The sequence below is a fragment of the Alligator mississippiensis genome, chromosome 3 (assembly GCF_030867095.1).
Source record: "Alligator mississippiensis isolate rAllMis1 chromosome 3, rAllMis1, whole genome shotgun sequence".
In the NCBI taxonomy this organism is placed as follows: Eukaryota; Metazoa; Chordata; order Crocodylia; family Alligatoridae; genus Alligator; species Alligator mississippiensis.
This window is the reverse complement of record NC_081826.1, coordinates 127555479-127573351: the sequence shown is the minus strand read 5'-3', so window position 1 is coordinate 127573351 and position 17873 is coordinate 127555479. Positions and strand designations below refer to the sequence as shown.

At 42.5% G+C, this 17873-nt stretch overlaps 1 protein-coding gene across 2 annotated transcripts in view; it reads left to right on the top strand.

Moving 5' to 3' along the window:
• Window positions 1-17873, top strand: part of KDM1B (lysine demethylase 1B) — a 47232-nt gene that overhangs the window by 362 nt on the left and 28997 nt on the right. For both annotated transcript variants that reach the window (XM_014596956.3, XM_059724391.1), the window contains exons 2-9: window positions 6312-6414; window positions 6954-7081; window positions 8660-8749; window positions 9548-9659; window positions 10539-10655; window positions 13792-13830; window positions 15064-15268; window positions 17015-17199. In XM_014596956.3, coding sequence (XP_014452442.1) covers window positions 6325-6414; window positions 6954-7081; window positions 8660-8749; window positions 9548-9659; window positions 10539-10655; window positions 13792-13830; window positions 15064-15268; window positions 17015-17199 — 966 coding nt within the window. In that variant the 5' untranslated portion in view covers window positions 6312-6324. The remainder of the gene's footprint in view (window positions 1-6311; window positions 6415-6953; window positions 7082-8659; window positions 8750-9547; window positions 9660-10538; window positions 10656-13791; window positions 13831-15063; window positions 15269-17014; window positions 17200-17873) is intronic.

Here is a 17873-nt window from a genome sequence, read left to right as displayed (position 1 = left end):
GACACGCCCTCTCACACTCGCCCTGCACACACCGCACCAAACACATATACCCCCCATAGACATGCCCTCCCCCACACCCCCCATATATACCCCCCCACACAATATATATGCCCTCCCTTCCATCCCCTATATACACCCCCTCCCCCAACACACACCACACACCCCCATGTACACCCCCCTGCACGTACTGCACCACACACACACACACACCCATATACACGCCCTCCCCCTACATGACCCTATATACATGCCCTTCCCAACACACACACCACACCCTGCCCCTACACACTGCACAACACACATATACCCTGCTATATACATGCCCTCCCCCATACAAGCACCCTCCCCTGCACACACTGCACCACAGACATACATCCCCCATGTACATGGCCTCCTCCCCACACACACACCATATACATGCTCTCCCTCCCACATCACCCCATATACATGCCCTCTTCCCCCCACACACACACAAGTACACATGTGCATGAACACCCCCCCACACGCCATGTCGCATGCACCACATATGCACACAAACCACCCCCCATGCAACACCTGCTTCCCCCCCACACACCACATGCCTGCCCCTGGGGAGCTGCTGCTGGCAAGCCCCCAGGACTGACAAGACAAAAAAAAAAACCCAAGGGACTGAGCCCAGCCAGTATACACACACCTGACTGTGAGCCTGGTGCTGTCGCATGTGTCCCATAGGTGACTTCTGTCACACTTCACAGGGTGCAAAACTGTTGGGTCATTTGGGTACCCGGCAATTTGGTCCCAGCTGATCATTTCTCAGTTAAAAAGAAGATTTGTTTATCTTTTTTCCCCCCAAAAGAACTCTGTGTGTGTGTGTGTGTGTGTGTGTGTGTGTGTGTGTGTGTTATTTAAAGAGTTGTTTTTTTTCTTGTCCTAGATCATTTTGAGCATGTGTGCGCTGGTATAGCAGCTATCTGCTGCCCAAAGTCTGTTTCATTTCATTTTCCCCACATGCGTGTCCAAGTGTGTTTTTAACTGACTGGGATGTCAGCAGTGCTTCTGCACTCCAGAATGTTTCCCCCCATCTCAGTGCCTCAGAGATGGCAAAAACATCACCCTGTCACCTCTCTTTCATGAGAATCTTATTTCATTAGGCAAAAGCTACTTATTAGAGCATGTGTCAAGTTTAACACGCAGGAGCTGGTGAACTTGCTAGTGATTTTCCCCTTGTGTCCTCTTGTGTCATGGGTGTAGAGAGGTGGTTTATGTGTTTGTTTAACAAGATCCAGTAGGCAGATCGCTTAGGACCAGAAAGGGCTGACCTGTGGATTTAGACAGATCTCCCTGCCTCCCCACCCTGCCCCCTTTGATATTTAATTTGAAGTATGCCAGCCATTCTGTGATACTGGCCTTGTACCTTTCTGGTCAAAAGCCCTATCAGTTCCTTCAGTGGTCTTCCCAAATGTTCAACAGCACTGTACCAGAGGGTCCCAAAGTTGGCTTCCCGGACTGCTCAGCAGCCCTGTACTGCACAGTTGCCAAAGCCTCCTCTGTCTACAGTGCCATATACAAACATAGTTCCCTTTCATTCTCCTTGTCTCCTCAGGTGCCCTGTTTAGTAATTGTTCCTGTTAGGCACCAAATTCAAGTCCAGTTTCTTCAGACAAAGTTGTTCATTCTTTTTCTGGGTAATAGAGCCTACAAGCAGGGAGGTCTACACACATGTTGCAAAAGGCTGGGTGCTTTAACTTTATGCATTGTTACAGAGTAAATCCTACAAAAAGATACAAGTTGCATACCTGCTTTCTGAACAGCTGCAGGAAAAAGCAACATCCTGTCCCAGAGAGCTGTATATTTGCCATGTGTGCTTGTGTGCCTATTTAATATGCAAATTAGATGTTACTTAGCTTAGTACACCATTGCAGAATGGTATTGTTTTTGAGTCAGAATAACAGATCACTTGGCTTCAGTTCTTCTTCTGTTCTAATTGGGGGGGTTAGAATGCATTTCTGCATACAAAAAGAACATTAATTCATATACTGGCTAGTCTAAACTCCTTTCCCTTTGTCTTTTGATTTACCTAATTATCTTGGTATGACTTTTCCTATTTCAGTCAATTTTCGTTGTACAGGTAAGGCCCTCAAGGTATGTTGATTTTATTGATTCACATAATCTACATTTGGAAATAAATTTGTTTGTATAAACACCTACTATATTTTCCTGTTGGTTAAACTTCCTCTTTCACGCTTTTCTAAAAGGAAGTTGCTATTAGTGTTATATAATGGGAGGCTGCCCCATAAAAAGATAAATCTAAAGATAGGTTTGTAGAGATTAATTATTGGATAATAATGCAGAATAAATTCTCAGGTCAGTTGATTAACATGAATTATTTTTATGGTATTACTTCCCTTTTTGTCTTTTTGTTTACATTTTTCCTCTTTGCTCCCATTTTTTTAATACTTTATACCCCATAGGGAAGGCCACCCTTGATAACAGCCTAGTCAAGATTTTGATTTTTAAAATAGCTTTTTCAGCCTGCTTAAAACCCAGTACTGGTGTGCGTTTAGCTTGTTCAGTAAGTTGTAGCTTCTCTACTCCCCAGCAAAGGCCTAAAGAACAGAGAATTATAGTGATGCCTTTAACATGCTAAGATTTTATTTTTGCAAAATATGCAACTCATACAGTATTATAACTACATATAATTACAACAAAAGTTGAGTTTTCTACGTCCTGAATGGTGAGTACTGTCCTAGAAGATGTGTGGGTCTCAGAACATCTCTAATTGACCTTTTACTTTTCATTAAACAATGTTTATAATACATTCATTTGAAAGATATAATGCAATCCAAATTCTCCAGTAGGTAGGAGGAGGAGTGCCACTGTAAGTACAAGCATAAGGTTTGCATTTTGAGATTATGCTTGCTCACGATGAGCCAGGTCTTTGTGTGGTACAAATTGACTTGGGTCCATTGAAATCACTGATGGGGAATCTGATCTTGTATACTTGCTCTAAGCTTAAATTAAATACAGTTACTGTTTCTTATCCCAGCATACATTCTGTCACCTCCTTTTTTCCCCATGTGATTAATAGATTAATATAATTTGACAAAGGTACTTTGACCAACGTGATTCCTAGATTGTAAGGGGCTGGAAGGGGCCTCGCAAGATCATGAGGTCCAGACACCCTGCACTAATGAGGAAAGACAACTGGGGTCAGGTGACCCAAGCAAGGTGACCATCCAGTTTCCTCTTGAAGATTTCCAGGGTAGGTGATTGCACCACCTCTGGAGGGAACTTATTCCACAGTCTGGACACCCTAACTGAAGAAGTTTTTCCTACTGTTAAGCCTGAAACGGTCTTCCAGGAGTTTGTGGCCATTACTGCTGGTTTTCCCCAAGGGTGCCCTGGTGAAAAGTTGTTCGCCAAGCCCTTGATGTATTCCCCTGATATAGCAGTAAGCTGCTACCAAGTGCCCTCTCAGCTTTCCCTTTTTTTAGGGTGAAGAGACCCAGATCCCTCAGCCTTTCCTCATATGACTTGCATTGCAAGTCTGATCATACAGGTGGCTCTTCTCTGGACTCTCTCAAGCTTTTCCATGTCCTTGCTTAAGTGTGGTGTCCAGAACTGGATGAAGTACTTCAGTTACAGTCTCACCAATGCTGAGTAAAGCAAAAGAATCTTCCTTGGTTTTGCTTGAGATGCATTGGTTGATGCATACCAGAGTATTGTTTGCCCTGCTGGCTACAGCACTGCACTGACAGCTCATGTTCATACTATGGTCTATTATTGCCCCTGGGTCCCTTTTAGTAGTGGTGCTGGTCAGTTTTGTGCCACCGAGCCCGTAAGTATGTTGGTGATTGTCCACAGATGGAGCACTTTACACTTCTCAGTGTTGAACTTCATCTGGTTCCGACCTGCCCAACTTACCAGCCTGTCTAGGTCCACCTGTATCTGCAGCCAATTTTCAAGCGTGACCGCACTCCCCCATAACTTGGTGTCATCCATGAACTTGGCCACTGAGCTCTTAACCCTCACATCCAAATCATTGATAAAGATGTTAAAAAGCACTGGAGCAGGCACGGACCCCTGAGGGACACCACTGGCCACTTCTCGCCAGGACGACACAGATCCTTTCATTGGAACTCTCTGGGTCCTACCCCACAGCCAGCTTCCTACCCACCTAATTGTCAAGTAGTTAAGCCCGCAGTCCTCCAATTTTCCCATGAAAACATTTTGGAATACCAAATCAAAAGGCCTTTTGGAAGTCTAGGTATACAGTGTCAACCTCCTCTCTCTCATCCAGGTGGCAAGTTAGCTGGTCATAGAAGGTGATGAGATTGGAAAGACAAGACCTGCCTGTGATGAAGCCATGCTGGCTGTTGTTTAGAATCTTACCTTCTGCAAGCATATCGTACATAGACTCTTTGAATTTTTCCAGGATTTTCCCTGGGATAGAAGTTAGGCTAATTAGCCTATAGTTGCCCGGGTCCTCTCCTTTCTTGAAGATGGGCACAACATTGGCCCTCTTCCAGTCTTCAGGGACCTCCCACAAGCGCCGCGAGTTTTAGAAGAGTTTCTCCAGAGGTCCTGCGATGACTTTGGCCAGCTCCTCTGCACTCTCGGATGAAGTTCATCTGGTCCTGCTGACTTATAAATGTCTAACTTTTCTAACTGATCATGTACCAGCTCAGTGTCAACAGTAGGAAGGTGGTCATTCCCACCATCCCCTTCTGAATCTTATCTAGTATGATTTTCCCCTTAGTCCAGTGAAGTACTGAAGCAAAGTAGACATTCAGGAGTTCAGTTTTCTCCTGAGTGTTGGTAACCAGCTGTCCTGGGTTGTTAAGCAATGGCCCCACACTCCCATTTGTTTTCCTCCTGTTCCCTACATACCTAAAGAAGGACTTCTTATTGTCCTTGATTTCTGTTGCTAGTTTAAATTCAATTGCTGCCATAGCCTTTCTAATCTGCTCCTTACAAGTACGGGCCATTGTTGTATAGTCCTCCTTGGGGACTGTCCCAAGCTTTCATTGTTGGTATACCTCTTTCTTTTTTTTAAAGATATCCCTATTAAGCCAAGAGGGCTTACCAGCCCTTCTGCTACCTTTTCTCTGCATGGGAATGGACTTCTTTTGTGCTTTGTGGATTGTGTCTTTGAGGAACGACCACTCTTCATAAACTCCTTCACCTTCGGTCCCTGGTCCCGCAGTGCTTCCCCTACTATTGCCCTGAGCCTGTTGAAATTCACTTTTTTGAAGTCCAAAACTTTAACCCTGCTAGCTGATTTACCTGCCTTGCAGTAGACAGTGAACATGATGGTTTTGTGGTTGCTGTTGCCCAGGCTACCCTCTAGATTCTAGTCGCTCACCAGATCATCTCCTTTTGGCCAAGACCAAGTCTAGGAGATTGTTACGTCTGGTTGACCTGTGCACTTCGTGAGTCAGGTAGAGCTCTTTGATACAGGTCAGGAAGCAATGCAACCAATCCAACTTAGCTGAGTGTTCCTCCCAAGAGATGTCTGGGTAATTGAAGTCGCCCACGACAACCATGTCCTGTGCACAAGCAGCCTCTGCCATTTCTCGAGAGAACTCCAGATTGAGCTGCTCCCCCTGCTTTAGTGGTCTGTAGTATACACCTACAGTTAGGTCTCTCTCACCGCAGCCATGCACCCCTCCCCCCGGTAATTTGACCCAGAGGATTTTGAGCTGCTCTTCTTTGGAGTCGATGTTGGCCTCCAAGGAGCTGTACTGCTCCCTCACGTAGAGGGCTACACCTCCACCTTTCTTCCCTACTCAGTCCCTTCTGTGCAGGGTGTAGCCCTCTATGGCTACATTCCAATCATGTGAGGAGTCCCACCAGGTCTCTGTAATCCCTACTAGATCGTAATGCCCACTGGAGAGTAGGAGGGCTAGCTCCTGCTTGTTCCCCATGCTCCTGGCAATAATGTACAGGCACCTGAGTCCTCCAGTTGAGACCCTTGATTTCCTGTCATGCTTTGGGGAGAACCATTCCTTCGGCTTTTGTAAGACTGGTTCTCCTAGTGTCCCCAACTTCAGAGCTTTCTTTGTGCCGGTCCCCAGGCATGCTCTGTCAGTGTTTCCCTGTCTCCCGGCGATCTTAGTCTAAAGCCCTATCTAGAAGATCGGCTATCCTGGCTGAGAACAGGGACTTACCCCTCTGCATGAAGTGGATGCTGTCCCTTCCCAGCAGTCCTCTCTCCCCAAAATGTATGATGATGGGTGATGGCAGTGTTCAAGTATCATCTGATTAAAACACTCTGTCAAACCAGGCCATCTTGTAATGTTACATAACTGTTTTCTGACTTTATTCTGCAGTTCTTATTAGACAATGTCAACTGGAAGAGTACGGGCAAAAAAAAAGGCATCGTCTGTGGATCAGTCTCCAGATAGCCTTCCTTTGCGGAGCTCTGGGAGACAGGTATTTTATAGTATTCAACATCATTATTTCTGCGCCTGTTTAACACTTGCTATGAATGGATTTCCCTGGTTGTTTGTATTCTAGAATTTGCCTGTTTTAAAAATTAACTTAAAATTTGAGGAATGGATGACAGTAACCTCTTTTGACTTTGACTAGCACCGGTAGGCTTTACACAAGAAGAGTTTTAAAGAGATAAGAGAAGGAAGATATGATGCTTGAAATCAGTGGAATACAAAGGAGTTTAAATATTAGCTTAAACTAGAAGCTCTGATGATAATTTCTTTAATGGTAGCAACCAGAAGACCAAAGCAAAAAGCCTTTGGCTCAAATGGATGTTGCCAAAATTGTTGTTTTCTGTACAACTAGCTTATTTCAACAGCTGTCCCATACTGCGGCTTTTTCAAAGAGAATCCAAAGATTTGATTGATATTATTTTAACTAGTTGTTTCTGTGTCCTGAACTACAAAACCAAGAATGCTCTGATGGAACATAAAAAATGCATTTGCCATCTCCAGTAAGTTTTAACTGTTCTTTATTAGGTGAAGAAGAAGGCGGCTGAAACAGCAGATGACGATGATGAAGCAACGTCGGAGAAAAAGTACAGAAAGTGTGAAAAAGCTGGTTGTACTGCAACGTGTCCTGTTTGCTTTGCAAGTGCTGCCGAAAGGTTTGTGCCTTTATCTGCAGACCTTTTTCTTTTTTTTCTGACAAAAACCCTTCTATCTTCAGACAATATAGTATAGACTTAGGATGCCTGTGAAGCACCACAAACAGTCTTTTGTAGATAACCTTCTGCTGTGTGACACTAATCCTGAAATAATATTTTCCTAGGATATGGGCTATTAATGCAGCAGGTCTATTTTCTGGCACAGCTTCTGTTTTAGTGAAACTGAGAGCATGCTTATGAAATATAAGGCTGCAAAATTGCTGAAATTCTTATTTCTGTGCTCTGGTGTAGTGCTGTAATCTCTAGCTAAGGTCCTGACCCTGCAGGATAACTATTTTAATTATAACCCTTTGTTCTTATTTGACATAACTTTCTCTGAACTTCTATATAAACACTTCTGCATTTTTGTCTTTGGAATTTTGAGACAGTATTCAATGGGCAAGGCCTATAATAAGCAGCATGGTATGCTTAGTTAATATGGTAAAGACACTGCAATTATGTGACATTCTCTTCCCAGCCTAATAATTAGTGTGTGTGCCTTGTGCTATTTATTTTAAGATGATGTTAAATTATTTTATGCTGCCTTCAAGTTTTAAATTGTTTACATGTTGTAATGTTTTGTACTGAGAATCAAAATATATTCTGGAAGTTGTTAGAGAACAGCTGGACAGTTAGGCAGCTGAGAAGGAGGCTTCTGGTACTTATGGCACCCAGGAAACCAGACTCAATTTTCTGTTTTTCTAATTTTTGTTTCTAAAAGACACTTTAGATTTCTCATTCATTTTTCAAGCTTTATTTTTATGTTTGTTTTAAATACTTCTATATTATTACATAACTGAAATTGGATAGTTTTGTGACTAACTGGCTTAGGCCATTTCATTTTACCATCGCTTAATTTTATATTTAAGGAACAAAATTGTATATCTGTTCAGATTCTTTTATTTACTAAAAATAACAACCAACTCCATAATTGTACAAAAATAATTGGGCAATATGTATTTCATGTGTACAGGTTGCTGCTAAATCTAGGTCTAGTTATGTTCTGTTATACTTACCAATTAATGAATCTGTGAGTTTGGAGGCAAAGACTATGTATTTCTGTATATCTAGAAAACACACAGCTTTTCCTGGCATAAATAATAAGAGTGACCACTGCCAATGTTTAACAGATACTTCTGGGTATCTAATTAATTGGTACTGGGAAGATCTGTGTGGAGCTATGCTGAACCTGCCTTGCTAAAGCGAGACTTGTAATCCCAAGCTAGTTACAGTGCTACACAAACCATCTGTTTTTGCTGCCCTTGTACCCGGCATTGAAGTAAGAGGTTTTTGATGCATCTAAAATGATTGTTTACTTAGTAGTAGTAGTAGTAGTAAAAGTAGTAGTTACTATAGTATCTAAAAGCAAGACCCTCATTACACTAGGCAATACATGAATATATACATCAGGTAAAAGCGGTAAAGAATCAAACTTATTTCTGTTCTGCCCTGCCCTTACTATTTGTTCAATTTTTGGAATGCATGACAGTCCACACAAAAAATATACTGTAATCTGTTCTGTGCTCTCTCGTTTCATAGGTGTGCTAAAAATGGCTACACATCTAGATGGTATCATCTCTCCTGTGGGGAACACTTCTGCAATGAGTGTTTTGATTATTATTATCGAAGGTATGCTTACTGAGGCCAGCTATGTCATTTTGTTAGATATGGAAAGTGTGCAGACAGCCTCAGTCATTAAAACAAATGCTTTTAAACATTGTCCTTGTGTGAACTCTTGAAATGAAGCTCGTGTACAGGACTGTGAGTGGTACAGATGACAGGAGGTGCATTAGGCTGTCCATCAGTGGAAGCCTGGTAATAATGGCTGGGTATCAGTGTGTGTGACACTTTTTATTTTTTATTTTTTAAGAGTTCCTTCTTTAAAGGATGCAAATGAACAAAACAGAGTAATAAGAATAATTACTTTTTGCTATGTACTTTTAAATGGTAACTCAAAAGCCATTTTGGCTTTTAGATTGACACTATCAAAATTGTGCTTGTTTTTTGTAACTAAAAATACCTAAAATGACCTGGAGACGATGGAGATAGAAATTTAGTTTTACAAAGGGACTCTCAGATTTAAGGTATCCTACTCAGCGAATGAATTTGATACTTCCAATTCCTTGACAGTGAAGATTAACATGGTAGCCTCTATATCCTTAATAGTAGCTCAACTTTGGTCTTCTACATGAGAGCATGTGTTTATTATGAAGAGGAAATGTTGGCAAGGATACTCCCTTACTGTTATCATACTATATCTGATTTCCTTTTTTTAAAGAAACAAAGTCCTACATTTAGTGTCTCTCTCTCTCTCTTTCTCTCTTTCTTCCCCACTCCTGTCCCTCCTCAGATAAGTGTTATTTCTTAAAACAGACAAGCCCTGCTCATTTAGTAACTGCTTGCTATTAACTTTGTCTCTTTTCCTAGCCATAAAGATGGTTATGAAAAATACACTGCTTGGAAAAGGATTTGGACCAGTAATGGTAAAAGTGAGCCCAGTCCTAAAGCTTTCATGGCTGATCAACAGCTTCCTTATTGGGTAAGAAAAATAGTGCTTTGACTACAGTAGCAACTGTAGTTGGCTTTCATTATGGCAGGAGTTTGGGTATATGTGTGTGTTTGTTTTGATTTTAAACGGTGTTGGGAGGTCAAGCTGCTGGTTCTGATATAGGTCTCCCTAGAGAGTTTCTAGTATCAGGAAGATGGGTTAGGGCAAGCCAAGGATATAGTCCCAGTCAGTTTTTCTGCTATCAAAAATCTGTCTCTCCTTCTGCTCTGCCTAAGCACTCCATCCATCCCTCTGTTTCTCAGTCTGGCTACTTGGGCAGGAACAAGGATTTATAATGTGGTGCAATTGGGAGTAAATGTAAGAGTTAAAAGATGGTATATGGGAAGAAGGTGGTAGCACTAAGAAGCAACAGTGAGAGAGGGAGAATACACACTATAGAGGAGTAGGATTCTCAAGAGGTTTTTGGTAAAAAGAATAGATGCAAAGGAACAGTAGCTTCACTGTGTGGAGTGGAATCGGAAAGATAGTTTGGACAGCTGTGCACATCATAGGTTTAATCCCAAGAGGTGCAGAATGCTTAATATCCCCATTGAAATTGGTGGGACTTGGGTGCCAATACATCTCAGAATGTAAACCCTGTAGGTGGAATTCACCCTCATGCAGCTGATTGGCACAAAGGCCTAAGAGCAGCTTCCATCTGATGTTAGTCCACAAGGCATAAGTGGCTTGCTGGCCTTGGGCCGATGGTTTGCATGAGGGTGAGTCCCACCTTATGTGAATAATGTATTTAATAACTTCCTTGCAGGTTCTGACCCCAAACCACCTCATTTCCTTGCTGTTGTTTGTTGCGTCATCAGCTTGACCTGCACTCAGTCAGCTGCAAGCTGAAAAGTTTGTTTTTATTTTTAGGTACAATGCACCAAGCCAGCATGTGGGAAGTGGCGTCAGCTGACAAAGGAAATCCAGCTCACTTCACAAATAGCCAAAACATACCGCTGTGGTATGAAACTTAGCAATTCTACCAAGGTAATACAAATTCTGTTTGCACCTAATGAAACTGCAAAGCAGATGCTTCTGCTGTTTGTATGCCATAGAGCAGTGGTTCTCAACCTATTTGTCATAGTTGACCACAGTTGCAGCTCTCATCAAGTTGTGGGCTGCACCCACACTATTTACTTCCTGTGTATCCATTTAAAATTGTTTTAACAGGATGTCACATGGGCCTCAGTAGTGTGCTGATTGGGCTGCATGTGGCCTGCAGGTTGAGAACCACCCTTAGAATGTGCTTGTTTCTTCTAATATTTATATTGTCAAAATAATCAGTTGATTGTCTTGAGAGCTATGTAACTGGTTACCCACAGCATGTTCGGTTTAGTGAAACTGAAGTATCCGAAACATTGTAAAAATGCCCAAGTAATCAGCTGTAAACTCATTTGTTTTGAAAATAGTGCTGTGCTGCTGGCCCAAATATTTCTATTTCTTTTTACGTTTTTTGAGGTTTGTTTTATTTGGTGTCTGTGAGCTGGAATTAATGACTATTTGAATAGCCCTATGGGTTTTTAAAAAATTAATTAACATGCTTCTTTGCTGACAAGCTAAATGGAAAGTTTTGGATTTAACATGAAGAAAGTGGCCTGCTAAAATCTTTACAAGTCATTACAGTGTCTTACTATCAAATACGGTCCTTCTCTTGTAAAGCTACATTTTCAGATGCTTTGGCAATGGATCAACACAAGCTCTGGTATAACTCTCATTGATTTTCTGCACCAATGTACATTATGTTGGAATCAAGAACAGATAATTGTGTCCAGGGGATGACTAGGAAGAATTTTGTACATGTGATTTTTGTACCCTGTTCCAGATAGACACATATGCAAAAGAGTATATAGCTTGATAGTTGAACATTGAAATTGAAATTCAGTGCAAGCCAAAATGTCTTCAGCTTTAGAATTCATGCCCTTACGTTATATTCACAGATTCATAGATTCATAGATGTTAGGGTCGGAAGGGACCTCAATAGATCATCGAGTCTGACCCCCTGCATAAGCAGGAAAGAGTTCTGGGTCTAGATGACCCCAGCTAGATGGATATCCAACCTCCTCTTGAAGACCCCCAGGGTAGGGGAGAGCACCACCTCCCTTGGGAGCCCGTTCCAGACCTTGGCCACTCTAACTGTGAAGAAGTTCTTCCTAATGTCCAATCTAAATCTGCTCTCTGCTAGCTTGTGGCCATTGTTTCTTGTAACCCCCGGGGGTGCCTTGGTGAATAAATACTCACCAATTCCCTTCTATGCCCCCGTGATGAACTTATAGGCAGCCACAAGGTCGCCTCTCAACCTTCTCTTGCGGAGGCTGAAAAGGTCCAGTTTCTCTAGTCTCTCCTCGTAGGGCTTGGTCTGCAGGCCCTTGACCATACGAGTGGCCCTTCTCTGGACCCTCTCCAGGTTATCCGCATCCTTCTTGAAGTGTGCCGCCCAGAATTGCATGCAGTACTCCAACTGCGGTCTGATCAGCGCCCGATAGAGGGGAAGTATCACCTCCTTGGACCTATTCGTCATGCATCCGCTGATGCACGATAAAGTGCCGTTGGCTTTTTTAATGGCTTCGTCACACTGCCGGCTCATGTTCATCTTGGAGTCCGCTAGGACTCCAAGATCCCTTTCCACCTCTGTGCCACCCAGCAGGTCATTCCCTAGGCTGTAGGTGTGCTGGACATTTTTCCTCCCTAGGTGCAGCACTTTGCATTTCTCCTTGTTGAACTGCATCCTGTTGTTTTCTGCCCACTTGTCCAACCTATCCAGGTCTGCCTGCAGCTATTCCCTGCCCTCCGGCATGTCCACTTCTCCCCATAGCTTTGTGTCATCTGCAAACTTGGACAGAGTACATTTGACTCCCTCGTCCAAGTCACTGATGAAGACATTAAAGAGTATCAGTCCAAGGACCGAGCCCTGCGGGACCCCACTGCCCACACCCTTCCAGGTCGAGACCAACCCATCCACCACGACTCTCTGGGTGCGACCCTCTAGCCAATTCGCCACCCACCGGACTGTGTAGTCATCCACGTCACAGCCTCTTAACTTGTTCACCAGTATGGGGTGGGATACCGTATCGAAGGCCTTCCTGAAGTCTAAGTATACGACATCCACCCCTTCTCCTGTGTCCAGGCATTTCGTAACCTGGTCATAGAAAGAGACTAGATTGGTCAGGCATGATCTGCCCGCCACAAACCCGTGCTGGTTTCCCCTCAGCATAATCTGCCCTGCTGGGCTCTCACAAATGTGAGCCTTGATAATTTTTTCAAAGACTTTACCAAGGATGGAGGTGAGACTGACGGGCCTATAGTCGCCCGGGTCCTCCTTCCTTCCCTTTTTGAAAATGGGGACCACGTTAGACCTTTTCCAGTCCTCCGGGACTTGGCCCGTGCGCCACGAGCGTTCGAATATTCCCGCCAGTGGCTCTGCAACGATGTCGGCCAGTGCCTTCCGCACCCTCGGATGGAGCTCATCCGGGCCTGCCGACTTAAAGGCATCCAGTTCTTCCAAGTGACTCCGCACCATCTCAGGATCTACGTATGGAAGTCTGGTGCCTTGCTGCTGCCTCTCTACAACCCCAGTGAGAGACTTGTCGTGCCCCTCGCTTAGGAACACTGAGGCAAAGAACTCGTTGAGGAGTTCAGCCTTGTCCCCCCTGTCTGTCACCAATTGTTTCTGCCCATTTAGCAGGGGTCCTATTCCTCCCTGGGCCTTCCTTTTACTCCCAATATATCTAAAAAACAATTTCTTGTTGTCTTTTACTTGGGTTGCCATCCTCAGCTCCATGGTAGCTTTGGCCCGTCTAACTGCCTCCCTACAAGCATGAGCAGAGGAGGTATATTCATCTTCAGTGATATGTTTAATGTGTGAGTAGTAGATTAAATGAATACTCTTGGCAATCATCAAGGAACTTTCTGTCATTTCCCTTTATAGTGTTTTTATATTATGTACTATATATGAACTGTTTTGGTTGTTTATGTGAATATAAACAGAAAAACTGTGATAGTGGCATTAAAACAAATTGTTTCCAATATTTTTAAGCTAAAGAGAATTGTACCACATGCTGCTTCTTTGAAATAATCTTTTAGCACAACTTTAGAAAGACTCAGATATAGTTACCTTCTTTTTCAGACGGAGGGCTCAGACCAGTGTTCCATGCCTGAAGATTTGGTGAGTAGGGTGTACACAGTTGTTGTTCCTGCTCTTCTACTTCAAAGTATCAAGTTAGCCTGTAAACTTGGCGCTGATATGACTCCAAAGTACCTCAGACACCTTCAATTTAAGTTTCACAACACTGAAAAATGTAGGCACCTAGCACTAGGAGGATAATTCAAAGAAAGGGAGTTGGTGCCTATGCAGTCTGTAGGAAAAGTCAGGTGTCCTGGCATGATGTTCCACAAAAAATCATTCATTGAGCAGAAAGCTATATAGGGCTAGCCAATAAGAAATGCTGAGCACAATAACATATCTGAACTCCTGCTGCTCTCTGGAACCTAGGTGATTGTCGCGTGTTAGATGTCTCTGTTCAATTGTGAACCAGAGCCTGGGGTTCTCTTTGGGGCTGGACACCTAATTGAGCAGAACTTAGTATTTTTTAAATGTGGCTGGAGAAGGAGATGGTGATGGTGGTGATGCCACTTTTTTTTGACTTGGAAAAACTAGTGATAGGAGCACACATACAAGTGGAAGGACCAGGGGTCTAAGTTCTCCTCGGTCTGAGGGAGTCTAAACCTACATCTCCACTTCCCAGATGAGTACTTTAGCCCCCAGGTTATAGAATAATCTGGATGAGGCCACCTTCTATCCTTCCTGTTCAGTCTGGGATGCTGAGCAGCTAAGAATGCAAGAGGCCTGGGGCCAGAAGAAGGGCAAGCAAGAAAGGAGCCTGACTCTGTAACCTAATGCTTAGGGTTCTTCATTGGGAAGGTGGCAGCACCATCACTGCCACCTCTTCCTCCTTCATCTCTAGCTGTGTTTTTGAATGAAGGTGACCATGACTGCTGTGCTTTGTGAGAGACTAAATATTGTTGGCATGTGTTAGACAAGCTCTGAAGACATCTACTTTTCAGGGATCTAAGCCAGATGCCAGTGCTTCTCTGACTTGGTTTTGGATGCCAACAAACATGATATAGGAGATAGGCCCTTAGCTGCTTAGATTTCTTCTGTGTACATATGGAAGCATAATTGTTATGGCACATTAAACAACACCAGCATTTGAAGTCAAGTTCAGGAGGGACTGGTGTGGTGAAAATGTGTGTGTCTTTTTTTCAAGTCTTTTTTTCCTGAGGTTGGTATTTTGAGTTCTGGTGGGTCTTAGTACTGAGGGTGAAAGCTAATCAAAATGTTTTCGAAGTACTGATGGTTGTCTTCTGTCCTCTCTCTTCCATTTCCCTGTCCAACCAGAGAGTTGCTGAAGTCTCAGACCACTGGTGGTACTCCATGCTCATTCTCCCTCCCTTGCTGAAAGACAGTGTAGCAGCTCCCTTTCTCGCTGCATACTATCCAGATTGTGTGGGCATGAGTCCATCCTGTACCAGCACTAACCGATTACTGGGTGAATCCAACACTGTGAAGTTAGAGCATTTAAAGAGCATGCCTAATTTGGCTGGTAAGGACTGTTTTCACAGCTCTGTCTTATAAATATTAGTTTATTTTTTGGCCTTCCTTGAAGGTTATAAATTCACTTATATTTAGCTTGCATGCTTATCAGGATAATAGAATGCCTTGAGGTTTAGCCACGTGACCCAGTGACAGGAAATCTATGTTGTATTTCCAGTTCTTCTCTGTGACCTCCTGGGCATGTCTACATATGCATTAATGCGCTTTTCCTAATGCACCTTAAATTTACTACCTCCAAAATGAGGTACTAAATAAATTCACATTAGGCTGCCCTAATGTTCAGTAGCTTATTTTACTGCACATTAGCGTAATTGCATGGTTTTTTATGTGATGCTTTAATGCATGGTAAAATAGGTGCATTAAAGCACATGTGTAGATGCGCCCTCTATAACCATTTCACTTTTGCATGCTTCAGTTTAATTCTCTATGAAGTGGAGGCAATAATGCTTTCCTGCCTCACAGCACTTCTGTGAGGACTTAATTGTTAATGCTTTAAAGTGCCTGTAAGTTCTTGGATGAGATGGGGTTTTAGAAATGCAAAGAATCATTATTATTCTTTAAAGATTTTGAAAGTATCAGTGTGCTCAATTATCTCTGAACAAAATAGTCTATGGCAGACCTAACTGTGTTATCTGCAGTGCTGATGTCAGAATCTAGCTAGCAACTTAATCTTCAATGTATTCAGCTCTTTTTCAGAGAGAAGAAAGAATTCTCTCTCTCAGACTAGAGCACCTTTTGACTTTGGCTCCTTTCATTAAATTCATTTTCCCATGTGATTGTGTTAGTCATAGGTTCTCTGAGTTAATTTTAACAATTTCAAAAGCATCTCAATGACTTGGGTTTGAAGGTGGCTTTTTTTCAAAGGTAATTGAGGAGCATAAGTTTTATTCTAAATTAGGGAGCATAACTTTTAGACTCTAGTGCCCAAGTCATTTTGAAAAGTATAGCACTCTATCTTTTAGAAGCAGATCTTTGAACTTGGACCTTTGAACTGAACAGTGACTGCATAGGTTGCTATTCCTTCTGAAATACCTTTTGTTGGCAGAAATGGGTGTGGAACAAGGAACATGGTATCTGCATGCCAAATGCCAGTTGTATCCCTGCCAGAGTGAAAATGCATAGGTTCCTTTTAAAATACAACTTTTTTTGACCAATTCTGGTATAGCAGAATCTTGTGAGCCTCAGATAAAGAGACTAGATTTCTTAAAAAGCTCCAGTTTTCCTCCTTAAATAAAATCTGTCAGATTGACAATCCTGGTGTTTAAGTCCTCTCTTTTCCATTGGCCTGGGCTGTGGATAAGCAGTGACAGTTAGTTCAGTCACCCAGCTGCTCTACCTCAGCTCCTTTTCTCCTGTCTTTTCAGATGTTATTCTCTCTAGAGCTTGACCATTGTGTTCCAGGCTCCTTTCTGTTAAAATCTAGAGCAAGACAACCAGCCTTATTTCATGTAAACCACCAAACAACTGTTGGAAGATTATTTTCAGTCACTACAACAATGGGCCAGGGAGCTTGAGCTTGAAAAATGGAGTCCTCTGAACTCCTCCTATTAAGCCTGTATTGATTCTGCACCCACAGTCCTGAACTCCATTCCTGTTCTTTGAATCTGACAAAACAAAGCAGTGGGAATGGATCCAAACCTCTTCAGGTAGAAGGGTGAACTCTGTATATTCAGTACATAATCTGAGAGCAGTGATACAGCAGAGTATGACTAATTCACAGCCTGTCTTTATTCAGTTTCAGGGTTGAACAAATACTTCCAGCCTTTTTACCAGCCCAATGAATGTGGTAAAGCACTCTGTGTGAGACCAGATGTCATGGAACTAGATGAACTCTATGAGTTCCCAGAATATTCAAGAGACCCTACTATGTACCTGGCCTTAAGAAACCTCATTCTGGCTCTGTGGTATACAAACTGCAAAGTAAGCAAGGCTAATAATTAATGGTATAATTTTATGTTTACTAGAAGTAGGTGCTCTCAAGTGCTGCTCTGATGTGTGGGGAGTTTTCCCAGGACAAGAGTTCACATGGGATGTTCTTCATTTAGATGTAGCAAAGCATTCTAAAATTTAAGGAAGTCTTTAAGAAAAAAATAGGATCAAACCATAAAAATCAATTGCAGTTGAAAATGCCAAGAACCTTCCTTTAAAATGATCTGTCACTGTTTTAAAAAATGTTTGAGTATTAAGGTTTGGCAAAGGGGCATTTCACATATTTCTAAATAGCCTTTTAGAGTATTTCATTGTTGTTTGTTTATGTGAATGTTGATGGAGGTAAGCGAGAAAGGCTCATGGCAAAATTTTAGCTAAGTATGACTAGGGAGGAAAAATGTGATATCAAAGCTTTTAGCTGTCAATTGCCTAGATTAAAAGATCAATCCCAGATGGCTCTGTGGAGCATGCTGTTTGTGTTACAAACTCCCAGCTGCCTTCTTAGATCTCTGTCACCGTGCAAGCAACCTCAGACAGCAGGTCATAAGCCTTTTAGCTTCTTTTGATTTAATACCACTGAATTTATTGGAGTTGTTTTTGAATTACATCTGATATAAATGAGGTAAGTAGCCCTTGGGGCTTTTCCATAATTAATATTTCTAGAT